Below are 12,885 nucleotides of genomic sequence, written 5' to 3' on the forward strand. Positions count from 1 at the left end.
GGGAGTCTCTAATGAACAAAATGGCTCCCTTTGGCATGAAAGCGCTGTCCTAGTTGGAAGGTGAAATACTTCATTTGGCCACTTGTTATGTAATTTTCCCAGTAAAAAGTATCTTCCTTTTGCGGAGGGAAGGAAGGGCGCCAAACTAAGTAATTCCTAATAGAATGAACTCCAACCTGCTGTAAAAACAGGGGAAATTATTAAACACTTTAGGAACATGGAACTAGCAAACAATCCCTCCAGACCAAGGAAGTAACTGGAAAGTTAGTGGCCTGGTTCAGAAGATGTTTGCAGAGAAGTAACCACTTTTCAATTGGTTTCACGGAGTTAACGAACACATTTTCACTTTAAGTTGTTGTGGAAGTGGCCACAAACCAAGCAAGTACTTGGATGAACAGAACAAAGCACCGGCAAAACTAAACCATGCGTTTCATGATATCTCATTTATAACGAAAGAACAAGAAGTGCCCATCAAGATGGATACGCAGGCCTGCGTGAGAGGATATGGAGGAAAGAAAATAATGCGGGTCATTATCCTCACACACTGCAATCATGTACAAATAGATAAGGACTGGGCAAGTTAATAAACAATCACCAGTCGTGATTCACGACATCATTTGATTACTTCCACAAGTAGGACAAAGAAAAAAGTCAAGCAGATCCTACAAGATTTTTATAATGTAACGTTGATTGGGCATGGCATGATATTTTTCTTTTCTTTTTTCTTTTTCTGCATCTAAAAATGAAAAAAAAGCATATGGTCATTTCCACACCTACTAGTTGTCCAGATTATTAGGAAATAAAGAAAAGCACGATTGGAACGACCATTCTTTAACCCTAAACTTGGATTTCTAATAGTTTTGTTAGTTCACGATTTCTTATGATTCTATTTCTAGATAATTAGAATCTCATCTTTTCAACAAACCATCCAGTATGTCAGGGGCTGTTTGTTTAAATTTGTTTATGTTTTCCAGAACAAATATTTTTGTTCTTTTGTTCTGAGGAACAAAAAAAAAACAGAAACGCGTTTATTTACACTTTTGTTCCCGAGAACAAAAGATTTATTTTTTTGTTCGCGGGAACAGATTTGAAACAGAAACAATAAATAGAAAAAACTTGTTTCTTGTTCCTGGAAACAATTCCGAGAAACACTTCTTCTTTTTTTCCTTTTTCTTCTTTTCTTATTTTTTTGGCCGGTCGCCGGCCTCGGGCATGAACCGTCAAAGTATTAACTTAATAAACTTGCCAATCTGACAGAAAAAAGCGTAGGAAGCATTGGAACATGGAATCAGGAACCCTCCCAACTAATCTTTCTATTAAGAATGAGTCGTTTGGACTCCTGCACAACTGTAATTAGCCGAGTATCCTAAGCCAAGGATGCTCTTTTTTTTTGGGGGTCGGAAAGCGATGCTCTGGAGAATCTACATCTTTGCGTGGAAATACGTGTTTGTCTTAATCGGAGGGAAGTTTTATCTGCCTTGAGGTGAGACCAAAAATATATAATGTTAAGTCCGCATTTTCAATGAAGCCAATGATTTAAGTACAATAAAGGCCATCTGCAATGTCATACATACTCATAACTCCTCACCTACTGACCTCTCTCTCCCTCTCTTTCTCTCCCCCTCTCTCTCCTCACTGTTTGTGCGTGTGTGCGTGCTTCAGGAAAGATGGAGAAAATCAAGCACAGCCATGTAGCAGTGAGAGACGTGAAGCTTCATGTTGCCGAAATTGGAGAAGGTACATAATACAGGAAAGTGTAGAGAGAGAGACGCACGCACGACTTGTTCAGTGACATCTACTCGCATGTGCCGCTGAGTTCATCATACGAAGATTAACCCAGTTCACAGCCCAGTTCACAAATTTGCTGTGTGCACTCTGCAGGTCCAAAGGTGGTGGTGTTCTTGCATGGGTTCCCAGAGATATGGTACACTTGGAGGCACCAAATGATAGGCGTCGCCGATGCAGGGTACCGCGCCATCGCATTCGATTTCAGAGGCTATGGGCTCTCCGATCAGCCTCTTGACCCTGAGAAGGGTTCTTTTGCTGATCTTGTTGAAGATGTCGTTTCCCTCCTCGATGCTCTGGGCATTGCAAAGGTACCACTACACTAATCTGTCACACTTGAATTCTTTTTTCTCCCTTCCAGAAATACCAACCTTGATCTGTGCGACCATTATAAGGATGATGAAACAACTATTGCTCTTGAGACTTTAACCTTGGCAGTTTTTTTTGCTTTTGATAGTTGAGCCTTGAGAATCTTTCATATATTAATTCATTATCTTTCTCCTTCTCCTAGGTTAGTTCCAGAAAATGCTGCTTTTCATGCATGTTTTCTGTTTGTTTTTGGCCAATTGCTAATTTTGATATTTCAGTCAGTCCATGTCTGACTGTTATTAAAAGGATTCTTGTCATGACACCAATAATAATACAATGCAATCGTCACTGAACCGTCAATCTTGAGAGGTTGAGCTTCTTGATAGAAAAACGATTGTTTTGTTTCTATATACACTCACACGACCATTAGCTAAATGAAAGCGCATATGCTTGAGGTCTAAGTATTGTCCTTTTGGACATTTTCTTCATCTCTCTCTGCCCCCTGCCTATCTTCTAAGATAGGTATGAGATAGGTACATTTTAGTTATGACCTGATAAATCTAAAGAAGGATCAGTGTCATAAAAACCGAGAACATTTTATACTCTTAATAAGGTCACACATGCAAGGCACATCCTCATTCACCGAGCTTCAGACCTGCAAGTTAGAAAAAGATCTCCACTGTGAATGATAATCAATTGTTTCTGAAACTGATGATAATTTGCTTACTTTTTTCCTTAGTTAGGACATTCCCTATGCAAGCATAGCACTTTACAAAGAGCATAAATAAGATGACAATATAGCAATAAACAAAAGGACGAGACTACGAAATCAACTGTCATGAGAACAGAAACAGATACAAAATCAAGAAATCATGGGATCATTATGTGAGTCAAAATGAAATGTCCATTGATGATATGGAGTGTTGAATCCAGGCCTTCCTTGTGGGGAAGGACTTTGGAGCTCTGCCAGCATACCTAGTGGCAGCAGTCAAGCCAGAGAGGGTCTGTGGAGTCATCACACTGGGCATCCCCTTCATGCTACCTGGACCCTCGATCATCCCAGTTCATCTCTTTCCCAGAGGCTTTTACGTTCTCAGGTGGCAGGTAAAATTCTCTCTCTCTCTCTCTCTCTCTCCACTGCCCATCGGCCACCTCTACTAATTTCTCAATTGATTTCAGGAACCTGGACGAGCAGAAGCTGACTTTGGGAGGCTAGATGTCAAGACGGTCATAAGAAACATCTATATACTCTTCTCCAAGAGTGAGGTCCCTGTCGCTGGCGATGATCAGGAGATCATGGACTTGGTTGATGAGTCGACCCCACTACCTCCATGGTTCTCAGAGGAAGATCTTGCAGCTTATGCATCCTTGTATGAGAAGTCTGGGTTCCGCTTTGCCCTGCAGGTTCCATATAGGTAACCATAGCAAACACTGACTCAGGGGAAATAAAATGAGAAAAATGTAATTCTAGTTACCAAAATTGTTCTAGCTAAAAACCAATCAATCAGCAACTGCTGATTAAGATCTATATGTCATCTTACTTGCATTTTTGGTCTAGGTCTATGGGGAAGGAATATGCCATAGTGGATCCAAAAGTTACAGCTCCGGCGCTGCTGATCATGGGAGAGAAAGACTATGTCCTGAAGTTTCCAGGCATGGAGGACTACATAAGGACTGGGCAAGTGAAGCATTTTGTCCCTAACTTAGACGTCACCTTCATGCCGGAAGGGAGCCATTTTGTCCATGAGCAACTTCCAGAGCAAGTGAATAGTCTTGTAGTTGACTTCCTGAACAAGCAAAATATCTAAATGTGAGTCCCTGACTACGGCAGAAGTTCGTCTTGGTGAGAATAAATAAACTCATTTGACGCTTTTCACTACTTGCGATCACTAAGAATTCCTGGCTTCCTACTTAAGGATGATGAGGCCTTCTATTTGAATGTCACCAGTAGTGAACTCTCATGTTTCATTAGCTTTGAAAATGACTCTGCAAATTTTGATCATTAGAGTCCAATAAAAGCAAATATCCTGCATTTCACTGGCAGAATGAATTAGAAATATAAATGCACACCGAATTTCAAGGGGGAGTTTGATAGCAATTTCTCTGGCAGTACTTTTTATGCAATTCAGCAGAGCAGGTCTGCAGCTTTTAGCGCACTCATGTTACGTATAAGCAGCGCCCATAAGTAATGTATCTCTTCTTCAGTATACTTTGTAAACGCCTTCGGGGCACTTGTAAAAGAAGAGAGAGAATTGGAATGGTGGTTAAAAGAGAGTGTAATGGAGAAAACTGAGGAATGATTGGTGGAGAAAACAGAGCATCTCAGCGTGGTTTGAGAGAGAGATTATGGAAAATAGAAAAATTTGTGATTTAACTTCAATTGTAGACCGGTAGATCCTTAAAACACTGCTTCACAACCTAAACTCATTGGTGACTACACAGAACATTAGTTCACTCATTACGCAAAATATAACTTGTAATATCCAACTGACCAGATAGGCATGAATCATGAAAAAAGTCAGGGACAAAGCATATTACAAATTTACTAGCACGTAGATCTTGCATGTCCAGACTACATGGATTATATTAACTAGGATGATTATGTGACAATAATTCAACTCTTCATCGATTGAAAGTGATTGTTTTAGTAGTGTCCTTGTAGTCTAGAGGAATCATGTTAACTAGAATGAAAAAAGAAATTGAGAGTACTTCAACTTTCAACCACTAAAACATGGAAAAGATCAATGTAGGGCTTTTTTTAACCTCTTAGAAAGTAATTTTGTTAATTAGGCAAATGAGCAGCGGAATTTTAAACGATATTTTTGTTAGCTTCTTAAAAAGTGACCTTGTTAATTCGTTTAATATGCGTTTCAAGTGAAAAGACTTTACGTTCTTCAGCTGATGCTGAGGAGCTAGTGTGGAATAGAGGGCTCTTAAGGAGAGTTGGTATATGCCATGGGAAAAATGGGAATGCTATGTATTTCTGTCGCTCTATCGAGCAACTGGTAACAAGTTCTGATACAGGAGTTCCTAACTGTTTAGGCAGGAATATGCCATCACTAAATCATTCGAATGCTTCCGCAACTAGGACAAAAAAAAAAAATAGCGAAGCAAATCCTGCAAGATTTTTCTAACATTACATTGATTGGGCATGGCATGATATTTTTCTTCTCTTTTTTTTGCATCTAAAAATGAAAAAAAGCATATGGTCATTGCCGCAGCTACTAGTTGTCCAGATTATTAGGAAATAAAGATAAGCATGATTGGAAAGACCATTCTTAACCCTAAACATGAATTTTCTAATGGTTTTTTTGTTCACGTTTTCTATTGATTCCATTTCTCGTGAATTAGAATCTCAACATTTCAGCAGACCGTCTGATCTGTTATTCTTTCAACACTTAAATTTTCAGCTTTTTACGACATGAACTGTCAAATCATCAACTTAATGAACTTGCCAATCTAATGGTAAAAAAAAAAAGTGAAAAGCATTGGAACATGGGATCAGGGAACCCTCACTACTTATCTTTCTATTAAGAATAAATCGTTTGGACTCACGTGCACAATTGTAATTGGCAGATTATCCAAGCCGAGGCTGCTCCTGAGACCGTTGAAATACTTGCTTGTCCTATTTGGGGGGAGGTTCTATCTGCCTTGTCTTTTTCGTACAAACCAATTAGTCTAAAATTACAGCAAAGGCCACCTACTACTCATCCCTCTCTCCTCACCTACCTCTCTCTCTCTCTTTCTCTCTCTCCCCCCTCTGTTGGTGAGTGCGCGTGTTATAGGAAAGATGGAGAAAATCAAGCACAGCCATGTAGCAGTGAGAGATGTGAAGCTTCATGTTGCTGAAATTGGAGAAGGTACAGGGAAGTGTAGGGAGAGAGATGCACATCCATGACTTGTTCAGTGACATTCCCTCACATGTGCTGCTGAGTTCTCTGCAGGTCCAAAGGTGGTGGTGTTCTTGCATGGGTTCCCAGAGATATGGTACACGTGGAGGCACCAAATGATAGGCGTGGCCGATGCAGGGTACCGCGCCATCGCCTTCGATTTCAGAGGCTATGGGCTCTCCGATCAGCCGAATGACCCTGAGAAGGGTTCTTTTGCTGATCTTGTTGACGATGTTGTTGCCCTCCTTGATGCTCTGGGCATTGAAAAGGTACCACTAAATTAATCTGTCACACTTAAATTCTTTTTTTCCCTTTCAGAAACACTAACCTTGGCAAAATTTTTGCTTTTGATAGTTGAGCCTTGAGAATCTTTCATATAATAATTCATCATCTTCTTCCTTGTCCTCAGTTAGTTCCAAAAAAATGCTGCCTGTCATGCATGTTCTCTGTTTGTTTTTGGCCAATTGCTTATTTTGATATTTCAGTCAGTCCAGGACCGTCAGTAATAAAACGGATTCTTGTCATGACACCATCAATATTACAATGCAATCGTCATTGAACCATCAATCTACAGAGGTTGAGCTTCTTGATGTGGATGTTTCTTGGTCAAACAAGAAAAACAATTCTTTTGTTTCTATATATATTCACATGACCATTAGCTTAATGAAAGTGCATATGCTTGAGGTGTAAGTACTGTCCTTTTGTACGTTGTCTTCATCTCTCTCTGTCCTCCACCTATCTTCTAAGATAGGTACGTTTTATTTATGAACTGATAAATTTAAAGAAGGATCCGTGTCATAACATTTTATACTTTTAATAAGGTCACACATACAAGGGACGTCCTCCTTGACCGAGCTTGAGACCTACGAGTTAGAAAACGATCTCTATTGCGAATGATAATCAATTTGTTTCTAAAACTGATGATAACTAACTTACTTTTTTCCTTAGTCAGGTCATTCCCTATGCAAGCATAGCAATTTAACAAGAGCATAAATAAGATGATGATCTAGCAATAAACAAGAGACGAGACTACAAAATCAACTGTCATGAGAACTGAAACAGATACAAAATCAAGAGATTACAGGATGATTATGTGAGTTAAAATGTAATGTCCATTGATAATATGGAGTGTTGAATCCAGGCCTTCCTGGTGGGGAAGGACTTTGGAGCTCTGCCAGCATACCTAGTAGCAGCGGTCAAGCCAGAGAGGGTCTGTGGAGTCATCACACTGGGCGTCCCCTTCATGCTACCCGGAACCTCGGTCCTCCCATGGCATCTCTTTCCCAAAGGCTTTTACATGCTCAGGTGGCAGGTAAAATTCTCTCTCTCTCTCTCTCTCTCTCTCACCCCCGCCCATCCACCACCTCTACTAATTCCTCGATTGATTTCAGGAACCTGGGCGAGCAGAAGCTGACTTTGGTAGGCTAGATGTCAAGACAGTCATAAGAAACATCTACATTCTCTTCTCCAGGAGCGAACTCCCTGTTGCAGGTGATGATCAGGAGATCATGGACTTGGTTGATGAGTCGACCCCGCTACCTCCATGGTTCTCTGAGGATGATCTCGCGGCCTATGCATCCTTGTATGAGAAGTCTGGGTTCCGGTTTGCCCTGCAGGTCCCATACAGGTAATCATAGCAAACACTGATTCACGGAAAATTAAAGGAGAGAAATCCGATTCTAGATACGAAAATTGTTCTAGCTGAAAACCAATCAATCCGCAACCACTGTTTAAGGTTTATAAGGGAGAGAATTTACAAGATATGATCTATTTGTATCTAACTATCAATTCATATTGAAAAAAAAAAAGAGAAATCCTTTATTCCGAAATGTTTTGATAAGTCATCTTACTCGCATTTTTGGTCTAGGTCTCTGGGGAAGGAATATGCCATGGTGGATCCAAAAGTTACGGCTCCGGCGCTGCTGATCATGGGAGAGAAAGACTATGTCCTGAAGTTTCCAGGCATGGAGGACTACATAAGGGCTGGCCAAGTGAAGCATTTTGTCCCTAACTTAGACATCACCTTCATGCCGGAAGGGAGCCATTTCGTCCATGAGCAACTACCAGAGCAAGTGAACAGTCTTGTAGTTGACTTCCTGAACAAGCAAAATATCTAATTACGAGTCCCTGACTATGGCAGAATTTGGTCTTGGTGAGAGTAAATGAACTCATTCAACGCTTTTCAGTATCTGTAATCACCAAGGATTCTTAGCTTCCTACTTAAGGATGATGAGACCTTCTAACTCTCATGTTTCATTAGCTTTGAAAATGTATGAATTTGGAAAATGAAGACTCTGCAAGTTTTGATTATTAGAGTCTATAAAAGCAAATATCCTGATCTCACTGACAGAAAAATTCAGATTATCCATGCATATTGATTTACAAGGAGGAGTTTGATAGCAATTTCTCGCAGAGTACTTATTACGCAATTTAGCAGGGCAGGTCTGCAGCTTCTAGCGCACTCGTGTTACGTATAAGCATCACCTAAAACTAACGTATTTCATCTTCAGTGTATTTAGTAAATGCCTTTGGGGCACCTGTAAGAGAAGGGAGAGTATTGGATTGGTGGTCAAAGGAGAGTGTAATGGAGAAAACTGAGGAATGATAAGAGTGATGGAGAAAACAGAGAATCCCTTTGTGGTTGGAAAGAGAGATTATGAAAATAGACAAATTTGTGATTTAACTTTAATTTAAGACCGGTAGATCTTCACACCACTGCTTCACAACCCAAACTCATGGGTGACTACTACCCAGAACATAAGTTCTTTCATTACACAGAACATAAGTTGCTGATATCCAACTGACCAGATAGGCATGAATCATGAAAAATGTCAGGGACAAAGCATATTATAGATTTACTAGCATGTTGATCTTGCATGTCCAGACTACATGCATCATATTAACTAGGATGAATATGTGACAATAATTCAACTCTTCATCAATTGAAATGAACTCGAAAATCCATCTCCACAGGACTTTTTTCAGCTTCTGAAAGAGTGATTTTGTTAGTACATTCCATGTCGTCTAGAGGATTCATGTTAACTAGAATGAAACTTTCAACCACTAAAACATGGAAAATATCAATGTAGGGCCTTTTTCCTGACCTCTTAGAAAGTAATTTTGTTAATTAGACAAATGAGCAACAGAACTTTAACAGGATAATTTTGTTAGCTTCTTGAAAAGCGACCTTTTTAATTCGTTTAATAGCCGTTTCGAGTGACAAATTTTTACGTTCTTCAGCTGATGCTGAGGAGGTAGTGTGGAACAGAGGGCTGTTAAGGAGAGTTGGTGAATGCCATAGGATTGGTGGGAACGCTTATGTATTTCTCTCGCTCTACTGAGTCAGAGTCACAGGCAACGAGGAGTCCTGGTACAGAAGTTTTTTTTTTTTTTTTTTTTTTGTCCTGGTACAGAAGTTAATTAACTGTTTAGGCAGGGATATACCATCACGAAATCATTTGAATGCTTCCACAAGTAGGACAAGGAAAATAGTCAAGCAGATCCCGCAAGATTTTTCTAACATTGATTGGGCAAGGCATGATATTTTTATTTTCTTCTTTTGCATCTAAAAATGAAAAATGTTGATGGTGATTTTGCTGTTCTGCAGTTACTAGCCATCCAGATGATTAGGAAATAAATAAAAGCACAATTGGAAAGACCATTCTTTAACCCTAAGCTTCGATTCTGTGATACTTTTGTTGGTAGACAATGTCTTATCATGTCTTATCATATCAGTTCTGGTCAATTATATTCACATCCTTTCAGCGGACTACTCACTAAACACTTCAAATTTTCAGCTTTTTAAGACATAAGCTGTCAAAGCGTGAACTTAATGAATCGTTTGGAGCAATGCGCACAACTGGATTAGCAAACTATTCTAAGCCAAGGATGCTCTTGAGGATCTACAACTTTGCGTTGAAACAATTGCTTGTCTTATTTGGGAGGAAGTTATATCTGCCTTGTCAGCATTTTCGGAGAAATCAATGATTTAACTACCACAAAGGCCATCTATAATGTCAAGCTAATAACTCCTCACCTACTTCCCTCTCCCTCTCCCTCTCTCTCTCTCTCTCTCGCTCTCTCTTCCCTTCCCCCCCGCCCCCCCATCCTCCTTCTGTTTGTGAGTGCGTGCGTGTTCCAGGAAAGATGGAGAAAATCAAGCACAGCCATGTAGCAGTGAGAGATGTGAAGCTTCATGTTGCCGAAATTGGTGAAGGTACATAACACAGGAAAGTGTAGAGAGAGAGAGAGAGAGACGCACAGACATGACTTGTTCGGTGACATTATCTCACGTGCTGCTGAGTTCATCATATGAAAAATCACCCAGTTCACAAATTTGCTGTGTGCACCCCGCAGGTCCAAAGGTGGTGGTGTTCTTGCATGGGTTCCCAGAGATATGGTACACGTGGAGGCACCAAATGATAGGCGTTGCCGATGCAGGGTACCGTGCCGTCGCCTTCGATTTCAGAGGCTATGGGCTCTCTGATCAGCCTCTTGACCCTGAGAAGGGTTCTTTTGCCGATCTTGTTGAAGATGTGGTCGCCCTCCTTGATGCTCTGGGCATTGCAAAGGTACCACCACATTAATCTGTCACACTCAAATACATTTTTCCCCCTTTCAGAATACTGACCTTGATACGCGCGACCATTATAGGGATGATCAGACAATTATGCACTTGAGACATTAACTTTGGCAAAATTTTTGCTTTTGAGAGTTGAGTCTTGAGAATCTTTCATTTATTAATTCATCATCCTTTTCCTCTCCTCGATTAGTTCCAGAAAAATGCCGCTTTTCATGCATGTTCTCAGTTTGTCTTTGGCCAATTGCTAATTTTGCCTGTCACAAAACGGATGATACCATCAATTATACAATGCAATAGTCACTGAACCATTAATCTAGAGAGGTTGTGCTTCTTGATGTGGATGTTTCTTGGTCAAACAAAAAAAAAAAAAAAAACCATTCTTTTGTTTCTAGATGCATATTCACTTGACCATTAATTAAATGAAAGTGCATACGCTTAGTATTCTCCTTTTGGACATTTTCTTCATCTCTCTGTTCTCTACCTGTCTCCTGAGGTAGGTACGTTTTAGTTTAAGAACTGATGAATCTCATGAAGGATCCAGCTCATAAAAACCGAGAACATTTTAGACTTCACACATGCGATGCCTGTACTCCTTCACCGAGCTTGAGACCTAAGAAATAGATAAAGATCTTCGCTGCGAATAACAAACAGTTTGTTTCTGTCAAACTAATGGCAACTTGCTTACTTTTTTCCTTAGTGAGGACATTTCTTAGCCAAGCATAGCACTGTAAAAAGAGCACGAATAGGATGATGATCTAGCAATAAAGAAGAGGACGCTACTGCAAAATCAACTGTCATGAGAACAGAAACAGATAAAAAATAAAGAAATCATAGGATGATTATGTGAGTCACAGAGAAGTTCGTTGATGATATGGGGTGTTTAATCCAGGCCTTCCTGGTGGGAAAGGACTTCGGAGCTCTGCCAGCATACCTAGTAGCAGCGGTCAAGCCAGAGAGGGTCTGTGGAGTCATCACACTGGGCATCCCCTTCATGCTACCTGGACCCTCGGCCTTCCCGTCCCATCTCTTTCCCAAAGGCTTTTACATTCTCAGGTGGCAGGTAAAATTCTTGACCCTCTCTCTCTCTCTCTCTCTCTCTCTCTCCACCACCTATCCGCCACCTCTAGTAGTACCTCAATTGATTTCAGGAACCTGGGCGAGCAGAAGCTGACTTTGGCAGGCTAGACGTCAAGACAGTCATAAGAAACATCTACATCCTCTTCTCAAGGAGTGAGCTCCCTGTCGCTGGCGATGACCAAGAGATCATGGACTTGGTCGATGAGTCCATCCCGCTACCTCCGTGGTTCTCCGAGGAAGATCTTGCGGCTTATGCATCCTTGTATGAGAAGTCCGGGTTCCGGTTCGCACTGCAGGTTCCATACAGGTAACCATAGCAGACACCGACTCACGGGAAATAAAATGAGAGAAATATGATCCTAGATACTAAAATTGTTCTAGCTAAAAACCAAAACAGCAGACGCTTTTCAAGGTCTATATGTCATCTTTCTGCGCATTTTTGGTCTAGGTCTATGGGGAGGGAATATGCCATAGCGGATCCAAAAGTTACGGCTCCAGCGCTGCTGATTATGGGAGAGAAAGACTATGTCCTGAAGTTTCCAGGCATGGAGGACTACATAAGGACTGGACAAGTGAAGCATTTTGTCCCTAACTTAGACATCACCTTCATGCCGGAAGGGAGCCATTTCGTCCACGAGCAACTTCCGGAGCAAGTGAACGCTCTGGTTGTCAACTTTCTAAACAAGCAAAACATCTAATTATGAGTCCCTGACTATCGCAGAATATGGTCTTTGTGAGAGTAAATAAACTCATTCGACGCTTTTTAGTGACTGTAATCACTAAGAATTCTTAGCGTCTGCTTAAGGATGATGAGGCCTTCTATTTGAATATCACCAGTATTAACTCTCATGTTTCATTAGCTTTGAAAATGTATGAATTTGGAAATTGAAGATTCAGTAACTTTTTAACCATTAGAGTCTAATAAAGGCAAATATCCTGCACTTCGCTAGCAGAAAGAATTAAAACTGTGAATGTACATTGACCGACAGTGAGGAGTTTAATAGCAATTTCTCTTGAAGTTCTTTTTTACACAATCTAATAGGGAAGCTGTTGCATACATGTATCGCCTAAAATCAATATATTTCTTCTCAAGTATATTTAATAACTGCGCTGGGGGACACTTGTAAGAGGAGACAGAACAGGTGATGGTTGAAAGAGAGTGTAATGGAGAAAACTGAGGAATGGTGGATGTGATTGAGAAAGAGAGAGTAATGGAGAAAAGGGAAGAATCAATTAGCGATT

General features: G+C 40.5%; 3 protein-coding genes across 4 annotated transcripts; all 3 read left to right on the forward strand.

Moving 5' to 3' along the window:
- The first annotated feature begins 1,556 nt into the window (after window positions 1-1,556).
- Window positions 1,557-4,137, forward strand: LOC104440590 (bifunctional epoxide hydrolase 2). The gene is made up of 5 exons (XM_010053493.3): window positions 1,557-1,737; window positions 1,882-2,096; window positions 3,028-3,198; window positions 3,274-3,509; window positions 3,653-4,137. The coding sequence occupies exons 1-5, from the start codon at window positions 1,668-1,670 to the stop codon at window positions 3,900-3,902; spliced, it is 942 nt and encodes a 313-aa protein (XP_010051795.1). The 5' UTR covers window positions 1,557-1,667; the 3' UTR covers window positions 3,903-4,137.
- Window positions 4,138-5,792: 1,655 nt separating this feature from the next.
- LOC104440589 (bifunctional epoxide hydrolase 2) lies at window positions 5,793-8,294 on the forward strand. The gene is made up of 5 exons (XM_010053491.3): window positions 5,793-5,954; window positions 6,039-6,253; window positions 7,126-7,296; window positions 7,376-7,611; window positions 7,852-8,294. The coding sequence occupies exons 1-5, from the start codon at window positions 5,885-5,887 to the stop codon at window positions 8,099-8,101; spliced, it is 942 nt and encodes a 313-aa protein (XP_010051793.1). The 5' UTR covers window positions 5,793-5,884; the 3' UTR covers window positions 8,102-8,294.
- Window positions 8,295-10,068: 1,774 nt separating this feature from the next.
- On the forward strand, window positions 10,069-12,554 carry LOC104456783 (bifunctional epoxide hydrolase 2). Of its 2 annotated transcripts, none has more exons than XM_039308442.1 (5): window positions 10,069-10,200; window positions 10,341-10,555; window positions 11,456-11,626; window positions 11,715-11,950; window positions 12,092-12,554. In XM_039308442.1, the coding sequence occupies exons 1-5, from the start codon at window positions 10,131-10,133 to the stop codon at window positions 12,339-12,341; spliced, it is 942 nt and encodes a 313-aa protein (XP_039164376.1). In that variant the 5' UTR covers window positions 10,069-10,130; the 3' UTR covers window positions 12,342-12,554. The 2 variants fall into 2 exon arrangements, with proteins under 2 accessions (XP_039164376.1, XP_039164378.1); XM_039308444.1 differs by having other exon boundaries at window positions 10,085-10,213.
- The last annotated feature ends 331 nt before the right edge of the window (window positions 12,555-12,885 follow it).

Source organism: Eucalyptus grandis, chromosome 1 (assembly GCF_016545825.1).
Source record: "Eucalyptus grandis isolate ANBG69807.140 chromosome 1, ASM1654582v1, whole genome shotgun sequence".
Classification (NCBI taxonomy): Eukaryota; Viridiplantae; Streptophyta; class Magnoliopsida; order Myrtales; family Myrtaceae; genus Eucalyptus; species Eucalyptus grandis.